Source organism: Copadichromis virginalis, linkage group LG12 (assembly GCF_057382275.1).
Source record: "Copadichromis virginalis isolate Kocher_CV1m ecotype Utaka linkage group LG12, C_Virginalis_male_GT1.1, whole genome shotgun sequence".
Classification (NCBI taxonomy): Eukaryota; Metazoa; Chordata; class Actinopteri; order Cichliformes; family Cichlidae; genus Copadichromis; species Copadichromis virginalis.
Genome location: NC_140629.1, coordinates 14,611,447 through 14,630,914, shown reverse-complemented (window position 1 = coordinate 14,630,914; position 19,468 = coordinate 14,611,447). Strand labels below are relative to the sequence as shown.

Here is a 19,468-nt window from a genome sequence, read left to right as displayed (position 1 = left end):
GGAGGTAGAATTTCTTTTCGCAAATAACGGGCTTGTGATATGTGACAGCTTTTGGGTAAGTTGCAGATTCCCCCCTCAAGTAGATGAAAATGAGGAAAGGTGGTGCTTTGAATCCGGAGAAGCCGATTTCAGCCATTGTGGCTCTGTGGAGTCAGTTGGAGAAACTTATTTGAGTGATCATACAGCATCACCTAGTGCTGCGTTGCAGTAATAACAGCTGTCTAACTTGGTGGAGTGGGCACAGCTTTTGGTGCAAAAGTTTCCAGAAAGCGCTCACAAACAAAATCATGAAAACTTCAGTATTTCAGAGATGTCGTTTAATAATTTAGGGCCAACAGTGTTATTGTTTTTGGCTTTTTTTTTTTCAGATCACACACCACAGCCACCACAAATTTAACATATGCACATCACCCCCAGGAGCTCTGCAGTCATTTTTTTATGATGGTTAATCGAAGCCAGAGATTGAGGGGCTCCGAAAACTGACTGAATGAAAACGTTTAAATTTATAAACCACGCTTTCGCAGAGGTATTCATTAATGTCAGTCTGTAGTGTTTCCATATCAAGGCCAAAAACAGTCTTTGACGTTCAGTGTTGTTTTTTTAAACATGACATCACAGGTTTGTGGCACTAAAATTTTAATTCTACTCAGTTGGATTTTGATCTTTTTGGAAAAACGAATTTAAATAATAAACATGCATAAAATCTTTGAAACAAAACAAAAAAATGAAGCATTTCCTGTCGTTAACGCCACAGAAGTCAACAGTGTTTCAGGCTCTCACTTTATTTCTAGCCTTGTCCATGCCAAGCCACAAGGGGGCAGTGGTTCTGTTTAGTTTCTCAGTCTTTGGGGAAAGTAGCAAATTATTCTTTAATGTTTAATCAGTTTGTTTTTTAGTTTATAGTTATGAAAATGTTTGACTGTAACATTTGATTTTTGGTGGATTTGCTGCTTGATGTAATTGTTGGTGATGTTTTTATTCTGTTAACAGTGTGTGTACCTCTTTGTCTTCTTCTTCTCTTTGCAGTTTCAGTACAACTTCAGCACAGAGCGAAGCATTGTTCTGTAACTTGTCACCGAGCCTCGTCTCAGCTGACAGAGTCGCAGCGACTGAGAGAGTACAGACGGACAAAGGGGATTATTCAGAACAATCATGAACTATCAAATTACACCACAATTTTGAATTGTGTAATTTAAAAAAGGGTAAAAAAATAGTCCTTATGGAGATACTGGGATGATGGATTGTATTTAAATAATTCAATACTTTAAATATTTTAAATAGTTGCTACAAATGTGCACAATTAAATTTGACAAAATAATTTATTTTTCATGACGGTTACTTTTCTAAATTTGCATTTTGTCTTATTTCACCCATCACGTTCAAAGTTCATCTTTTCTAGTTAGTATTCCTGAATAGATTCATTCATGAAAGTATGTTAGCTGTGACTCACATATTGCTCATCAGGGTAACGGGTACATGCTGACAGTAAGTAGCAGTCGGAGTGGAACAGAGAGGCAGCTTCATCACACACGAAAAGGCCGGTCTAACGTTCATTTCCCAGCAGAAGCATCTTTCCGTCAAGAGGTTTATCATGAGCAGCACGCTGCAAGAATGAGCAGAGCCTTGGGACACGGAAGCGCTTACCCCAGGCGCCCACCCACGTCAGCAGTGACTCCTCCACTGAGTCACCGAGAACAGTTTCAGATGCCATATATATTCACCCAGCTGCAGTTTGCTACAGGAAACTGGTTAGGAAAATCAATTCGAGGGTTTTATAAAGCTGATTTTCAAATATTGTAATATTTATTTGCACATTTTTTTCTTAATATTCAAAACATTAAAAACAAACCTACATGAAATTATTTGTTTATCTTTTTTTAAAATAAACTAAACAACACCCTGCTGCCACATAGAGGTCAAATTTAGAAGCAGAATTTACACTTGAGTACTGAGACATAACTTGCCTCCTTTTTCTTCATGTGTAATTTGCAACTAATTAAATTGCAAAAGAATCCATTCTCACATTTGTGCAGGGGTAATTAGTATCAGAAAGTCGTGAATAGATAAATGTCGCTGTTGGTAATTAGAGTCTTATAGTGCTAATCATACTGCATTGTGAACTTTTGCATTCAGAATTACTGAAGACTTCTGATATTTGCAGGTGTCCAGCATAGCACACAACAGGTGATGTCTCCGTGTGAGCGTTTGCTTTGACTGCTCTTTTCAGAGGATTCCTCTGCACAGAGGACCGCTTTCTTCGTGAAGAGGTGACACTTATGTAAGCACGGTGACAGCCCCGTCCCCCGCTGCGTGTAAAGTGCACATATACAGTTCACCGTATGTTTTCAGATTCACACTTACACTGTACAAGCAAAGGTGATCATTAATGTATGTAAACAATGAAGTATTTGATTAATTTGATATTAATAGTGCTTATAATAATTAATCCCCTGCCATGTTTTTTTTTAATATATTTTTTTGTTTTAACTAAATTTGGTGATAATATTATTTTTTAATTAGTAATTTAAAAAATGACAGATAGCAAATATCTTATTTCTGTGCCATGGAGCATTATTATAGAAGACTTGTAAGCAAACTTATTGATTAGAATGACCGTGGGTACTGTAGTTTAAGAGTCAGTCTCATTCATACCCTTCTGCTATTCGACCAGGACATCTGTAGAGCTATTTTAACGGGTTTATAACAACCGGTCATTAAAACTGGAACCAGTTTCAAATATGTGCAAGTCTAAAAGCTTTAATCTAGAAAACATCATGCTGAGGAAAAAAATACTATGGCTAATTTAGAAATGCTGTCATCACATAGTTTGTCCAGCAGAGCGCCTCGGACTCCATTGTGGCCCAGAGCTGAATACATACATATATATATTCACCAAAGCGCCAAGTTTGACTGGAAAAAGTCCCCAGCAAATCTCCTTTTCATCATAGGATTTTCATTAGAAGTGCTGGGAATTACAGAACTTTTGAATACTGCCAGCTTTGAAACATGCAGCTCCTAATTTGCAGAAACTGCACTTTCTCTGTTTTTCTCAGTGTTACAAGGTTTTGTTTCTGGAGATGGACAGCAGGCAGAGTGAGATGTTACTCGTGGAGGCCAGATGTGCACGTTTAGATGAAGCCTATCACTAGTTCTGCTTTCATGGTAAAAGAAGTCTTGTAGCTGAAAGCTCCAGATGGGCAAAGGCAGTGCAAAGACCAGCCTCGAGAGTGCTGTCCATCAAAAAACAGCCTCACATGTTTTCACTCCTCCTTTTGCTCGGCTTCGTGATATGAGAAATGATGAAACAACCTGCCTTTGGACCGCACTGGTTTTTAGATGAAGGTGCAGTAGTTAGGAGCTGCTGTCTCTAAGCTTTTCACACGTGACAAATCTGTTTCAAGGCACCTGAACTCCTTAGTTATCTCTGACCTACCAGACCTACTTAAGGCTTCTCAGTCAATAGCTTTGCGCTGCCTGGAGGATTTGGCTCAGCTAAAGTTGAACTGAGCTGCAGAGCAGCACATCAAAGCCCCACCCTCTGTGAGTCGACCAGATGTCCCATGGTCATTTTTAAACTCACACCCCGGTGCATGACATGGAGCAGTGAGCAAGCATGTAGACAGAGCTGGATGGGCCGCTTGGAAATTGGAAAAGGAAGCCTGTATTTATGAGGTGGTTTGAGGTGCTGTGTTAAGACAGGCTTAGACTGCCACTCTGCCTCTGACAGCTCTGTTTCCCCCTGAGCTGTGGTGACCAGAGACTGAGTGAGGTGAAGCAGTAAAGGCAGGAGGCCTGTCAAAGCACACTCAGAACCAAGATGGACCCAAAGTGGACTATCTTAAGCAGGTGATGCATCGAATCACATTACCAGAAGATGCAGAGCTCCAGCATTATCTTTGCTGACCTCATACTTCCATGATTAAAAACAAACAGGGAGCGCAGAGTTTATTCAAAAGCCAAAACCTCTGCTTTTCCTTCATGGGCAGCAAAAGCATGTAGGAAAATTAATGAATAAGTGTAATCTAAGAAATAAAGATGCTCGGGTTGTACTTTTTTACTGCTTACCTCTGTCAGCCTCTTGTTTCTTTGTTCCATGGTGACATCATCAGGTTTTAGAGTGCCCCACTGAGACTGAAAGCAAGAGGTTAGACGTGTGGTCTTCTCTGTGCCGCCATCTTAACAAGCCCCCGAGCTGCACTCAGAGGGAAGCCGCACATCAAATCTGTCTTTCCGTACCTCAGCTAGAGGCAAGGTGAGTGATCTCCCAGAGCAGCTCTCCTCGCCGCTCCCTCTGCCGTGGTCGGCCAGCCCATGTGAGTCAAATTATTGTAATTGAGCAGGGGTGTAGTCGGGTGTGAGGTGATCTCTCTCTTCACCCCCTCCCAGCCTCTTTTCTCTCTCTTTTTTTTTCTCTCAGTTATTTCGGCACATGTTGTGAAATGACCAGAAAGCATCTTTTTTTCTCTCCCCCCTCCCTTTCCTCTAACGCTGCCTGTAACACAGAAATCAATTAGCTCTTTTCAAGTCAGATCAAAGGCTCAATACACCGTCCAGAGCTTTCCAAAACCTCCCCGGGACAATTAAGTCTCCCTTTGGACAAGGACCAGACTGGACAGATGAAGGGAGGCTGCTGCCACTGTTCGTGTCAAGTAGACATAAACGGGCGGTTCTCTGGCCCTATTTCAATGAGCTTTCCTCTAATTGACCAGTTCGTTGTGCATTATTGTGGCAGTATGATGGTTTTAATTCTTCGTGGCAGAAGAAACACTTCATTTTAACATACTTGTGCTGTTTTTTGCCACGTGGCCAACACGGTACAGCCTCTTCATCCTGCATGGAGGCGAGGCACCCTGACTGGCTTTGACTGGGTCTCATTTGTAGTCATTTTGAGACTGAAGACATTGCAAGGGATTATGATCATTATCTATCTTTTTGCATCTGTTTTGCACTTGGTTTTGTATCTGTTTGCTGCATTTTTTGGTCACTCTTTGCAGCACTTTTGAGTCGTCTTGCAGTTGCTTGCATCTCTTTGTGGTCGTCTGTTTGCCTTTCCGACAAGGAATGTTAAACCTCTGGGCCTGCGTCCCCCCCACCCCTCTACCCTGCGGGCCCAGTACTCTCACTCAGTAAACCACCGGTGCTGTGATGGCACAACATGCGACATCTAACTGATTGGACAAGGCAAAGTGGATGGAGTTTTCATCCACAGACAGGTGCACTGACCCTGTCCACCCTCGAAGGTGCCACTTGCATTTTATTGGACATTTATGGCCAGCCAGCATTTTTTAACAGCCACCTGGATGCAATAAAAGGCCAGCTCCTGAGCTCTGTGGCTGCCCAGAGGATTTCCCAGCAGCTCCCGCGGGACCTCTGGCTAGTTAAGATGTTTATTAAGCTGAAAGTGGTCCAGTGGGAAAACACAGCACTTCTGAGAGATTCGGGCCAGCAGTTTTCTTGTTAGTCGGAGCGCTCCCTGGAGGATTGGGTTTCTTTTCCTTTCAAACCTCGCAGGGAGGACAGGGTCAGTTCACAGGGCACGAGGTTGACCAACTGGTAACTAGGCACATGAACCCAGGAATGGAAATATCTAGAGAGCATCAAGGTCAGCTTGGAGTGATTCCCACAGTTCCAAACACCAAGTATGTCAGCTAAAAGCATCCGTGTTGTGTTTCTAGAAAGTTCAGCGAAAATACAAAGGGCTGCATCTATCTGTAACAGGTCTTAGCCTTATTGGCTGGATGAAGTTAAACTGCAAATGGCAAAGTGCACTGTACTTAAATATTAAAAAGAAAAAGCTTATATATGGCTTTTACAATGCACAACTGGGGTTATTGGACCAAATCCTCTTCCCAGAAGAGCACGGTGAAATTAGTTGTGCTTGCTGTTTGACAGATCTTGACCTCACTAAGCTCTGCTGGATCTCTAGTTCAAAGCCCCGGTCTTTAGCCTCAGGCACTCTGCCCTAATAACTTCATTTTGCCTCTGTTTTGCTTTTTGAAAATTTTTCAGCCAAATACACACACACACACACACACACACACACACACACACACACACAGGAGTTTATAATAACCCATACAGGAAAAGTAGTAGTTAAAATTTCTCCTTTACCACTCGCCTTGATAAATATATGTTTGGCTCTCATCTAGTTTCAACTTTCTCTTCAGAGTCTCGGGTGAACACGTTGTGAACTGAGCCGCACAAGCAGGCAGTGATGGGTTTTTAGTGCTCTCTGCCTAATGTTCAAGACAGATTAGAAATGTTCGCCCGTGACAGATGCTGTCTAGATCTTCACTACCAGATCCACCCAGCTGCAAAACATCTGGCGGATTTCTACCTTTTTCTCTGAAGTGCAGCCTATTAATGACACACCCGCAATCATACATGTGCACGTGCACACACGCGCGCACAGCGAACACATCCACCATGTTTGATTGTGACAGGGAAATAATCACACATATACAGATGTGTGATTGTAGGGAGTTTTTTATGGCTGCTGGCCTCGCCTGGAAGATTTTCTGCATATTTTGTTGCCATTGCTGTTTTTCACATTTTAGGTATCATTTCTTTGTATCTATTGTTGCTCATGCAGCAAAACATGGATGGAGTTCTCAAACTGTTGCCATTTAAAAAGGAGCCATTCATATGTAGGTCTATATCATGAGACAGTATCTTAGCCTAGTTTAGCCACAAAGTCTGCAGTTTATTTAACAGACACAGACTTTTTTAATATTCCACATGAAGTGCTATGGTTGCTGTTAATGGCACACATTCTAAAGTCATGCCCAAACATTTTTACGAAGACAATTCCACTGAATAACACGATGAAAGGAGCTGCAGTTCTTGCTTGGGCTGAGACGCTTCTGCAATAAAGATGAAAACAACCACGTGACAACAAATACCATGCATCCTGCTCCACCACGACAATATAACATCTGTTGCTTATGTTTTAAAGCCAAACTTTTAAAGTGTTTTTTTAAAGTGTTCTCATTGTTTTGTTCTGGTACTGCACACACTCTGCACCTCTGCATGGGAAATTTAATGGCCCTCGTTGGACGAAGGCTTAAGATTCTTTAGGAACTCATCAACAGAGAAAGTCACAAATACATGTGTGTGTGTGTGTGTGTGTGTGTGCGTCAGATGGAGACATTTGGAGACCATGGTTTAATTTAGTTTGAAATTGCCATGCAGTAAGTTGTTCCTCATGTGTCTCAACAGCTTAGGCTCACATGAAGACTTTTTGGCCATCGCCTGTGTGTGAAGTTAAACAGAAAGGGAAGAGGGAGATCCCCACATCACAGAATAGAAAGATGTTGTTATTGCTGGGCTTCATAATGTTCATCTGTTGCCATCTGTGGTCCAACTTTGACCAGCCTTTTAAAATGTTTTGGAGGTAATCCGTTCGAAAATGAAAAGTAATCATTAGGCTTTCATGAAACATTTTGATATTTGTTTTTTATTATTTTGCATAACCCAGTGCAGAAGAGGCCTTATTCAATTTGCATTTTTGTAAAAGAAAAGAAGAAAAACTATGAATCTATGATGTGCAAGTGATAGTAATTATATTGATGTTGAAAGGAAACGTTTATTTTCTTCTTTACTTTGGCATCAATGCAGCCAAATTACAATAAGTTTAAAAAAATATATATTAATTATATTTAGAAAAGAAAAAGATGATCACAGAAATTTTAATGGAAATAATTCAATAACTTTATGTAAATTCATGAATTAATTACATATAGTTATATGCTCCTATTATACTCTTAATCTTTAGAGAAGATTGCCATTTTTGCTTTGGTAATTAAATGCTCGGTGCGACATTAACTCGCAAGTGAGAGGTCCTTGACTTCTGCAAAAGTACACAGAAGGTGTGCATGCTTTTTGTTGTGTCTCGTGAACTGTGATTGAATAATACAAACAAAAACTATCAAAACAATATGTAGGATGAGGCAAAATTTGAAAAGTAATGCATAAAACACAAATAATACAATAATATGGTAATAATACAATAAGAAACATGCTTTCAGTACTTATTTATAATATATAAGTAGTAAAATAGTTTAAAAAATTATATTTATTGTTAAAACAAACAAAAAAAACAGCTGGCTTTCTTTGCTGTTATAGTTATATAGTTATAGTTATAAGTTACATGTTTTTTATTCAGACTGAACTGAATAATATATTTTAGATTTGTTTTTAAAATGATGATGTTATATAATATATATATATATATACACACACACACACACACACACACACACATATATATATATATATATATATATATATATATATATATATATATATATATATATAAATTGATAGAAACAAAAGAAATGCAGAAATAATAATATAAGACATTGTAATTTTATTATTAGAAGTACGGACATTGAACTATACATTTAAATTTCTTTGTAAGAATTAAAGCAAGGACTTTTTAAACATTTTGGACGCCCATAATAAGTAAATAAATACATAAATAGAATAGAGTATACGGGTGAGAGTTCTTGTAGGACAAACATAAAGTTAAATAAATAAATAAATAAATAAAAACTATATGTATATACTTCACTGAAAGCCAGACACAGTAATAACAAAATTAGTTAAAGCAAAATTAAAACGCTGTGCTCACTTGGTTTTACAGAAAACATTACATCACATTATCTTTTATTACTGTAGTGTATTTACAGTACATAAATAAATAATGTGTATTAACCTGTTCTTTTGCGTTCTCGTGTTAATGTACCTTTAAGAGACGATAAAACGTTGCCGTGGATGAGCAGCCACTGTTGTACTTGTTAGTTTTGTCCAGCAGGGGGTGCTGTTGTCATTGGGATAGTGTGTATTGTGGCTCTCTCTCCAGCGTCGCCTTATAGCTGTGAATTAATATGTGTCCGGACTGAGTCAGGAGACCAGGTGCATAAATCTGACTCGATCGTGGATCACTGTCATCAGATGAGCCGGTCCGTCACGAAAACCGACAGCGCTGCGTGTAAGTGCGCCTTAAAAATGACGGTGACTTATTAAAACGTTCTTAAACGACGCTTTTTGGCTAGCAGCGTACTTTTCACAAGATTTGCTTCCTATTTTAGGAAATGTAGACAAATACAGATAGTAATAATCTCAACTTTGAATTACTGTTCATAAAAATTACATCCAGTATATCATTAGAAGTGCTACAGGTATACGCGTGTGGCTAGAAAGTGGGACTATAGTTTTTACATATTAGCTTAATTCGATTACAGCTTTAATTTGCTCACTGCGTCATAGCAAATGTAGCCTAAACGCAGGTAAACAGATTTCTACCGTAGTTTTTTGTTTTTTTGGGGGTTTTTTTTAAGAAAGAAAGAAAAAAAAGTTGTATGTCAGCTTGCTGCCACGCGGGCCTGTCAGGCCATTTGTCAGGAACTCAATAAATTTGTCAGTGGAGGAGGAAGAGAAAAAAAGCAGAATTCAATAAATCATAACATAAACAAATCTAGCCATGAGTTGACAGTGCTGTATTATACTTTGGCTTAATCCTCGGGGAGCTGGGATTATCCTGCACTGGGCTATCATTTTTTGGGGGTGGTGGTGATGGCGGGGCTGCCTCAATAAAATAAGAAAGGCCGTGTGGTTCAATGTGGAGTAAAAAGCGGGAAAATGTGACAGAGTGGGTAGAAAGACAGTTCAAATGACTCCTTTGTTATCCTGCATGGTAACATTTATGTAACTACACCAACGATTTGAAGAATAGTATTTAAAATAATGGCATGTAAAATACAAATAAATAACTAAATAAATATTTAAAAGCGAGGTAAATTTAGTAGTCCTATATCCCGGCTCTCACAGGCCGATGGGGCCCTGGGCTGTCTCACTGTTGTTGCAGTGGTTCACTGACTGTTCACTGTCTGAAATCACATTATAGCTGCATGAATTTTTTTAGCCCGTGAAACCAACGAAGAAGTGCAGAAAACATTCAGTATCCCAAATTAATTTACCGCTGATTGATCGGAAATTGACGCTCAAACCTTTATAATAATCCTCCCTGTTGATCCACGAGGCTCAGCCTGTCCGTTGACTTGATGGGGAGAAAAAACAACAATTTTTTTAAAGTGATCTCCCTCTGAAACTCTGTCACAGCCACAGTAATGGCCAAAAAGACAAAAGAAGAATATGACACGTTTCTTCCCCAAGTTCGCTGAATCTCTCTAGGCTCAGAAACTGCCCGCTGCTGCTCAATGTGAAGGTTTTGTAGGTGTTGAAGTGCAGATCGGCAGCAACAACAAAAAAAATAAAGGAAGTGTGTGTGTGAGCGTTTTTTTTTTCATTCGAGTTTAAAAAAAAGGGGGCATCGTGGAGAGCTTAGACTCATTAAAAGATCAAAGTGAGTTAACTATCAAAGTCTTCAAGCCCTGCAATTTAGGGAGCCATTATGGCTTTGGTTTGCTACCTCTGAGGATGTGAAATGCTCGTCCCAATTTCGCTGAGGTGTTTTATTTATTTTTCTAAAGAAAAAAAAATCTTATCGGCGAGCTTTGTTTTAGGAATAATTAATAATATGAGCGTTTTAGTATAAATGAGCCTATAATGGTAAAGAAAAGGGGGGATTAGATGAGGTGCAGCGCAGTATTACCGGCCCACACATGCGGGGTGATATGGATTATAGTTTTACGTTTTAAAGGTGAGACTTTGCGTCGCTGCATTGATTGTAGCCTCCGGGTTTAAGCAGAGCAGGCCGGGCACTGCTGGAGTTATCCTCTGAGCTGGAAACTGAATGAATTGTGAGCGCCTCCCAAAAACACACCGCAGTGTAAATGTAATTAAAGCAGAACGATTGTCCGTATTTTTTGTGCCCATATTTCAGTTTTATTAAATTTAAAACGGTGTTTTAATTTAATGAAATTATCGTAATTATTTCGTTCCCTTTCCTGCAGTAGGCTTTCTCTTCTCTTTTTTTAAATCGGCCTACACTGATTAATTATGATACATTAATTTTACTCCTGCGAGTGGGCTGTATTTATTTCCTTTCTTCCTTATGCACTTTCCTTATATATATATTTTAAATTCTGCCTTAATGAAATTGAAAAGTTTGACTTTAAAGAAGGCAAAAGTTTGCGCAAAAACCGCAGTTTTATTTTGCTTCAAAGAAGAAAAAAAACTTTCCTTCCGCGATAATTCCAGTGTGGAATCACGTTTTTGCTACTTCCCCAATTGAAATGAAAATTATTATTAAAATTATTATTTATTTATTTTAATGTTTTTACTTTCAGAATTATTAAGTGAAGCCTGAAACCAGAATTACAGCGAACTCCTGCAGGAACGTTAGCCTCTCTGAGGGCGCATTATAATGATCTCTTACCTTTCCGATGGACGTAACAGTTCTGCTTAGCTTAAAGTAAATTGCCTAACTTTAGGGACCATTGCTTTCTGTTCTGCACACCTGCTGCAACGTTTTTTTCCGCCCTGGAAGGCGAGGGAGGGCTTGTCATGTAGTGCCTCATTAAAACACCGCAGGCTGAAAGTCGGCGGATTGATTTATTGAATGAATGTTTGATGTCCTCATTCACGCGAGTGACCTGGCCGATAACTGCTAAATGAATGGAGGGAGGAGAGGTATCACATGCTTTTCTTCCTTTCCTTTTCTTTAAATGTATTGATTATATTGTATTGGTAGTCCTCCGCTCCTAATGCTGCTTAGTGGTAAGATAATCCAATATAGTGGGCGGAGGTAATTGACCCCATGTTGATAGAAGCGCTGGAAGGAAACCAAGCAAACCGGGGGTGGATGACTTCATGAGTGGCAGGTATGTCCTCATTTTAGCAAGAACACGAGTCCTCCGATGAGAAATGCAACGAATTTAAATATTTATATTAGATTTCGGTGTGCTGTAAACATTTCTGCGATGGTTAAATCCATCTAAAACTGCCACTGTTGGTGAAATCTCCTCTCTGCGCCTGTGTTTTAGTGATCGGCAGCTGTTCTCTTGTTGAACAGCAGAGGGCAACGCCAACAATCTCTTCTCTGTTTCACCAAACTGGGCTACAGGTCATCGCCTTGATGCTTCACAAAGGCTGTAAGAAACAACACACAGCAGGCCTTTGGACTGAAGGTAAACACTGGCTGTGGAGATGTGATATACTGACATATGATTTTTTTTTCCTGAGAGGAAATATTGCATTAAATTATGTAAAAACAAATACCTGTTTATTTGCACAGTTTACTTAAAAATATATTGTTATTATTATTATTACGTGGAACCGTTATGACACTTTAAATAAAGTCCACAAAAAGCTATAGCTCACCCCAGTATAATATAAATATAATATTTACTATAATATAATATTTACTGTTCCCCGGCCTTCTCCATGTGTCCACTCTTTTTTTTGCCTACCCGGGGTGTGTAGCTATAGAAGTATATTACATTGTGCCACGCAGCGTGTCACGGGACACAGTGGACGATCTCATTAGCAGCCCTGTAATTTCAGGCAGGCCTCAGTGCATTAGGGTACCCCTCCGCAGATTTTTAAACATCTTGATCGCACCTTGGATTTTTTTTCTGATAATGTCTGATTTTTTTTCTATTTGTGAAATCTGAATTCATGGGTTTTTATTAATGTACCTTAAAAAGCACGTGGATTTTTTTTTAACTGATAATTTCAAGTATTTGTAATATGGGGGTTTGTTTTGTTTTGCTGTGGGATCCTCACATTAAATAATAATATTAATAATAATAAAAGTAAAATAAAGATCAGTTCTTAAATAAGAAGGTTGTATTTATTGTCAGGAAGATCGTGTCAGTTATTATTTATTTATTTATTATTTTTCCTCTCTGACCTTCCTTAAGATGAATAGCTGTGGTTGGCAGAGGCGACCTCCGTGCCGGACAGCCCGCTGTTATCGCCACTGATCGCCAGGTGCATCAGCTGAAAGGCAACAGCAGCTTCCACTGGAGACAATACACAAAAGAGCGTGGAAACACAAGCACACACATACACACACTGCCTAAATTCATATGCATTTTTTTTCACAGTATATAACAAATGTCCACTGAGTCCACGGAGGGCATTTTATGGCATCAAAAAGGCGCATTATTTAATCCACCACACAATGTAATAATACTTCAATTGTGTTATTATCTGTATTATTGTTGTTGTTGTTGTTGTTGTTGTTATTATTGCTATGATGGCAGGTCAGGCCTCAGTAAAATATCACTTTGGGCTGTCTGCTTTAGGTTGCCTGTCTGTGTGTTGTTATTGGACTGTGTGGAGCTCACTGTACTCTGCTCCAATAGCATCCCAATAGCAGTGAATGGAGGACTGAAAAAAAAAGTGTAGCCATGCATGCAGGAGTGGGAGGATCTACTCGCTTCAATCTCGATCTCAGACTTTTGCAGCGACAGGGGCACAACCAACCAACCGTCTCTGTTACTTCCAAAGAGTTACTGCCGGGACATCCTACACACACACACTCATACACACACGCACACACACACACACACACACATACTATACTATCTTTGGATTTGTTCTCAACTTTTACTTCTGCGCTTTTTTCCTTGGCGAGACTGTAATCCCGTGAAGACATTTTTCCAGACTTCTCCCGTCGGCTTAGGGGCGAGAAGATAAAGCTTCCTCGGTCCTCTTATCATAACAGGTGACTGTTCAGAGTTTCCACAGTTTCTTATTAGCTTTGTCTTCCTGCACGCTTCTCTGACACATCAGGGATTTACATAGCCAGCTTTTAACTGCCTTTACCTTTTAGCCATTGCGAGCACAAAGTCGAGTTTTTCCTCCTCACAGTTTAGTTTATTTTCCCCTTTCCTCCTCCGAGCTGCAGGCTGTATCCCACACGGATCTCAGACGGCTTCCTACACAGCATTTTTCCCCCTCCGATCAGCACTGTGTGCCCGGGATTTTCGTGTCACGTCTGACCGTATTCTTATGGATATTGCAACAGGTCTGGTGTCACTGGAGCGCCTCTCCGCGGGTGAACAGTCCGAGACGTGCATCATGCTAGACGGCATTAAAATAGAAGATCACCCCCTGCGATCGGGACAAGCCACACTCGGAGTTATGCTCGGTGAGTCTTCTTTTTCTGTTGTGTAAATTACTGTGATCTGCGCGATCAAACGCTCGCTTGTGTTTGGATGTCATTATAATATTTCATTTTCTTTTCTCTGCATGCGCCCACACTGCTGTTTATTTCCTGATATCAGTTCAAAAGTATGCAAAATCGACGAAAGGTCGCACTCATGTGTGCAAATGGATATAATAACAGATCCAGATAAAGAGAAATAGCCCCTTTAAAAAATGTCTCTCTCTATATATTACTATTATTGTTGCAGTCTGGATGATGGCGTAATTCGGGCCTTATATGAAGAGTAAATAAAACCAATTACAACCCTGTTTCCTTTATAATAATATCTTAAACCTCAGCGGATTTCTTCAAACAGACTGGCAAAATCTGAAGTGATTTGGGGGCTTTTATCAGTTATCACTTATTGCAGTCCTTGATTCAGGCCTATTTCCTTTCTTTCTGACGGGAAACTCTTGTGCCTTTTCCCAGGGACTGAATGTCATCACAGATCCGTGTGTGAAGGATGCCAGCGTCCCATCTCCGACCGCTTCTTGATGAGAGTCAACGATTCCTCGTGGCATGAAGAGTGTTTGCAGTGCACCGTGTGTCAACAGCCCCTCACCAACAGCTGTTACTTCAGAGAAAGGAAACTTTACTGCAAACACGACTACCAACAGTAAGCACAGTTTCCGGGAAGGACTTTTCGCTTTCCCTCCCTCTCTGTCTCACTTTCTCTCTCTCCCTCTCTCTCTTTGTGTGCATTTATTCGCATTGTTTTGGTGATTCAGTGATTTTTTTAAAATCATTTTTTTCAAAAATGGGTACATTGGGTGGTTTCTGTTGACCTGACCCAGAGGCCTCCTGTGCGCAAAAGTGCACCTGAAACGTCATTCAGCTGTAGTATGAAATGCTATTTGAATTTTTAAAAAGATGTAACCGTGGAAATAAGGAGACTTAAACTAACCTGTTGCCATCGCTTCTTCCTCCGTTGGTTTATATTTACTTCATGTAAAATGCATATTTAAAAAAGAGAAAACGGAATTAAACCAAATGTCTTTTCGTTGTTAAGAAAAAAAAAAAAATATATTTAATATTATAAGAGTGCTCAGACTCGCACTCGGGCTGCTCGCATTAGCGGTCATATATTATTGTCGTGTACTTGGCTTTATTATTGTCACACTGGCCCACGATATTTCCACGTTTGTCTCTTCGCAGCGGATGCATTTATAGCAAAAAGATGCGATCCCACTCAGGCCCGAGAATATGCAGGCGTGGTGCAGTCTTGATTTTTATTTTTTCCGCTTATTGTCATACATTTTCACTTTACCAGCAGCCGCATCAGAGTTTTTCAAATATGGAAAACGTAGTCTGAGACTACGGCGCTCTTACGATTTATTTTCCGATCAGCTCCTTCATTCTTTAAATCACTTTTTTTTCATTGATGTAATCAGATTTTACTAGTTAAAATAATAATATAATAATAATATCATTATTACCGTTTTAAGTTATTCCAACTCTTCTTATTCGTATTTGGTTTATTAGAAATGCGTGGCAGGCATTTAACAGTTTATTGAAAAGCAATATGCGCAAAATATTGCACAGAATTACACCAACCTGCAAAGCTGAGGTTATAATTAAAAGTTCGGCCATGTGCAAAAGCGCGATTCGAAGTGCATAGATAAAATTATATATAAATGCATGTATAAATCTGGTGTAGTCATTAAATTTTCAGCTTTTCCAAATATCTAAACAATAATGATAATAATAATAATAATAATAATAATGATTACAATAAAAAAAATGGCTGTAAGTTAAATTGCTATACTGCGGCATTACATCAGCAGACTGAGTGCAGATTGTTCATCTGGACATTTGCTTGAGAAAATAAAACACCATAATTATTATTACAGCTAATGCTCATATATATATTTTTTAAAACAAAGGAGAATTGTATTTATTTTTTGTGCAATTAGACTAGTACAGTCTTAAAACTACAAGGAATTGTCCCATTGTTTTTTTTAATTAAAAGCTACAATAGCTTTATGTTTTAATTCAGGCATAAGACAGAAATCATTTTAAAAAATGTAAGTTAAATTGCAGGTGTTAAATTTTTCCCATGCAAACACTTAAAGCAGGACGAGCATTCACTGTGAAGCAGAATAAATTAGTGAATGGAATCAGTAAATTATAACAAACCAGCAGAGATGGCAGATATAGGGAAGCAAATAGTGAGCTTAAATAACACAAGTATTACAATAGTGAGGGTTGCTGTTTGGCCTATGAGGACCCTGGGGTGGCCTGTGTTTCTCATTGCATGAGCGCTTTTCATGCTTGTCACTAAATTTTCAGCTTTTTGTGTCCGGCCTTTTTAACAATTCTACTTCGATTACCGGGACATTATGGCTCTCTGTTAGATACCGTGCAAGCAACAAAGAGTTACATCTATTGCCATGCGTGCCATTCATCCAGCTCTGTGACAGGAGTGTAGTCGGCTGATAACAATGGAAAATTCATAGCAGTAACTAGGGGATACCAGAGTCACGGCGTCACGGCTCAGAGGTGCCTGGAAGTTGAGACAGTCCGGCAGGGAGCGAGAGGGAGAGAGAGAGGGAGAAGGGATCTCTTTCTCATGCCTGCTTCAGCGTTGTCCATTTGGAGAATTTCTGAAATGAATTCGGTGTGTGTAAAAAGAAGAGATAAAGACAGACGTGCCAAGACTGGCAGGCTCTGTCTGCCTGCCTGATAGTGTCTACTGCCTGGCGTTTAGTTTCTGATATGCTCTTGAGGAACCATATTTGGAATATAGCTGACCATTTCCCTCTTTTTCCCTCTCTGCCTGGTGAGCTTGTGTGGCAAAGCTGATCACTGCAGCCAAACGCAACAACCTGCTGGGTGCCGTCCTGCTCTCACACGCTATTATTCATCACGTCTTTTATTCTTCTCCCACCTCCTTTTTTGTTTGTTTGTTTGTTTGTTTTAACTCCTCCCAGGTTTGGTTTTGGTCTTTGACACCGACACCGACACAAGTATAGTCCCTGCCTTTTTTTTTCTTTTTCTTTTTTTAACGTTGTTTATTCCATTTGCATTGATGGGATACTTAAAGATGTAATTGGCACCTTTTTGACTTTTATGACATCCATTTAAGATGCATTTCTCAGCCCACAAACTGCTTTGGGCTGCGAAGAGAGCTCCTAGCCATACAGAGGTCTACGTGCCTAATAACATTCCTACAGCAACTGATTCATGCCCCGTAATCAGCTCTCACTAGCTATAATAAATCAAGGAATTGGCAAGCAGTCTTTTTTCACACCTTTGGAACAGGTTTAAGTGCAGACAGGGGAAAACAATTGTGTACTGTATTATTAAAACTCCCACCAACCCAGTTCAACACAACCTGCTCCATATAGTGCAATTATATAGTAACAAGATTGGATTTTATTAGTCTTTTTCCCATATGTTGGCTTTGAGAGTGTATGCACGAGTGTGTGTAACTGACCTGTGCTCGCCATTATCTGTTTTGTTATTTCTTTTGAATGAGGAATATTTTTGATGGTATTAAGAGTCCTAAAGAGGCTGTCGCCATGTGAGGTAAAATGAAAAATTAAATGTAATGTATTTACGGTAAGAATATTTTGAGGGCAAAGAGCTGTCAGTTGGACGAGAGGTGTAGTCGTGGAGGAGCAACAAGCTCAAACGAGACACGCGGTATGTGAAAGGTAGTGTGGAATCAGGCCAATCCGACCGAGTTTGTTGTGCCCTGGTGTTCGAAGGTCAATTATACATCATTAGAAAGAGAGAGATCTTTTCCCCAAGGGGGGGGGGGGGGGGGGGGGGGGGCTTTTCTTCTAGCCGAGCAGATGCTTTGAAAGCAGCCATGTAATAAGGCTTATCATTTGAACCCAAGTGTTGGACAACACCCCTGTAATGGACTGTCTTGTTAGAAACTGCCATAGGCTCCATCTACAAAACATAACATTAACTAACTATATTATACACCACGCCGCCTACTTTTGGGTGCCGCTGATGCATAAAAAACCTCTCATTTCATAGTGGATTTTTTTTTCCTCATGCTCTATAAACTTTTATTGTCTAGCAACATGTTATTTTAAAATGTTCCATTTGTAAGCCATCCAAATACATCAGCCTGCATATTTCTTTTTTTTTAATCTTTTACCTCACGTGCTGGAGGCTAAATTTAATTCAGGTCACGGTAGTATGAGCAGTAGAAAAACACAGCGGTGATGAAGCCATAAAAGAAGAGCTCCCAAAACTGGTCTTACCTCCCATGTATTCCAGGACGATCCCCCAGTGTGCTGAGAGGTGCTTTTTAGAACAGTTTGGAGCGCCCTCCTGTGAAATTGTTGTTTTTTAATTAGCCGTGCTTGGGACGCAGCAGCGGCAGCAGTGTGTGTGTGTGTGTGCCGGATAGATGCTGACGGCTGGGTTTCTGTGTTAGCTCACCCATTTTGTGTGCGTGTGTGTGTTTTACACTCACAAGGACACTCCCGTGTGGCCTGGCACTTGTGAACACTCACTATATGGATAGCAAACATTTAAAAAATAAAGAAATAAAAATAATTTTTTGTGCTGCCAGCGCAGCTGGGTAGTTTTGCAGTTAAAGACTGTCCTTGTGTATTTTAAAGTGCTTCACAGGCAGCTCTGCAGGCAGATGCGAGTGTGTATTACTGTTTTTTGTGTGTGGAAGGCTTCCTTAACTTTCTATTCCTTAATTCTGCCTAAAAAGGATAAAAATGTGTCTTTAGCTGCTGCTCTTGGGTAAATAAGAGAGGACCTCTACGGAGAGACAATTCTAATGTTAGAAACACAAAACTGGATAATATTGCTTCAGCTTGCTGGGATTTTTTAGTGCTCGGCAAGGAGCTAGCTGAAGCTGGCCGTTCCTCTGCAAGGAAGTATTGGGTTTTATGTCAACATGGCTCGGCCTGTCCCAGCAGCATACTAGGATGCATCATCTGTCATCTCATGGTTTACTAAATGTGCACCCCACCCCGCCCCCGAAACACATTTAGACCATTAAAAAGACCTGTTAAAGTGTGTTTATTTGCATCACTACCAGCATCTGTGGGTTTTTTCTTCTTCTTTTGTTGTCCTTTCTAGTTCCCATAAAGTGTGATATTTAATTTTTCCGTGAGCTCTACATGTTAAAAAACAAAGGTGTTGTACGTTTTTAAGTTACATCCATAAAGAGTTCACTGGCTTTGTCTGCCAGTGGCTTTCTGACATTATCAGTAAATATCAAGTTCAAGTATTTTGTTATCAAATCGAGTGATGTCATTGATCTTCCTGTTTCTAAAGGCATTTCCCCCCAGTGTTTTAGTCCTCCCTGGGTGCAGGGGATGAGTAGTGTGTGTGTATGTGTGTGTGTGTGTGTAGCAACAGTTGGAGCAC

General features: G+C 39.8%; 2 protein-coding genes across 9 annotated transcripts in view; both read left to right on the top strand.

The window, feature by feature from the left end:
• The window catches only part of LOC146696646 (multivesicular body subunit 12B-like), a 53,508-nt gene extending 51,649 nt beyond the window's left edge, over positions 1–1,859 (top strand). For all 4 annotated transcript variants that reach the window (XM_085474859.1, XM_085474858.1, XM_085474855.1 and 1 more), the window contains exon 10: positions 1,027–1,859. In XM_085474859.1, coding sequence (XP_085330985.1) covers positions 1,027–1,068 — 42 coding nt within the window. In that variant the 3' untranslated portion in view covers positions 1,069–1,859. The remainder of the gene's footprint in view (positions 1–1,026) is intronic.
• A 6,956-nt stretch (positions 1,860–8,815) lies between these two features.
• Positions 8,816–19,468, top strand: part of lmx1bb (LIM homeobox transcription factor 1, beta b) — a 51,207-nt gene continuing 40,554 nt past the window's right edge. The window contains exons 1-5 of one of the 5 annotated variants that reach the window (XM_085474851.1): positions 8,816–8,992; positions 12,029–12,092; positions 12,828–13,636; positions 13,940–14,062; positions 14,549–14,735. In XM_085474851.1, the coding sequence (XP_085330977.1) occupies positions 13,993–14,062; positions 14,549–14,735 (257 nt within the window). In that variant the 5' untranslated portion in view covers positions 8,816–8,992; positions 12,029–12,092; positions 12,828–13,636; positions 13,940–13,992. Of the gene's footprint in view, positions 8,993–11,214; positions 11,787–11,948; positions 12,093–12,827; positions 13,637–13,822; positions 14,063–14,548; positions 14,736–19,468 lie in introns of those variants that run through there. The other 4 variants (XM_085474853.1, XM_085474850.1, XM_085474852.1 and 1 more) reach the window with 4 other exon arrangements.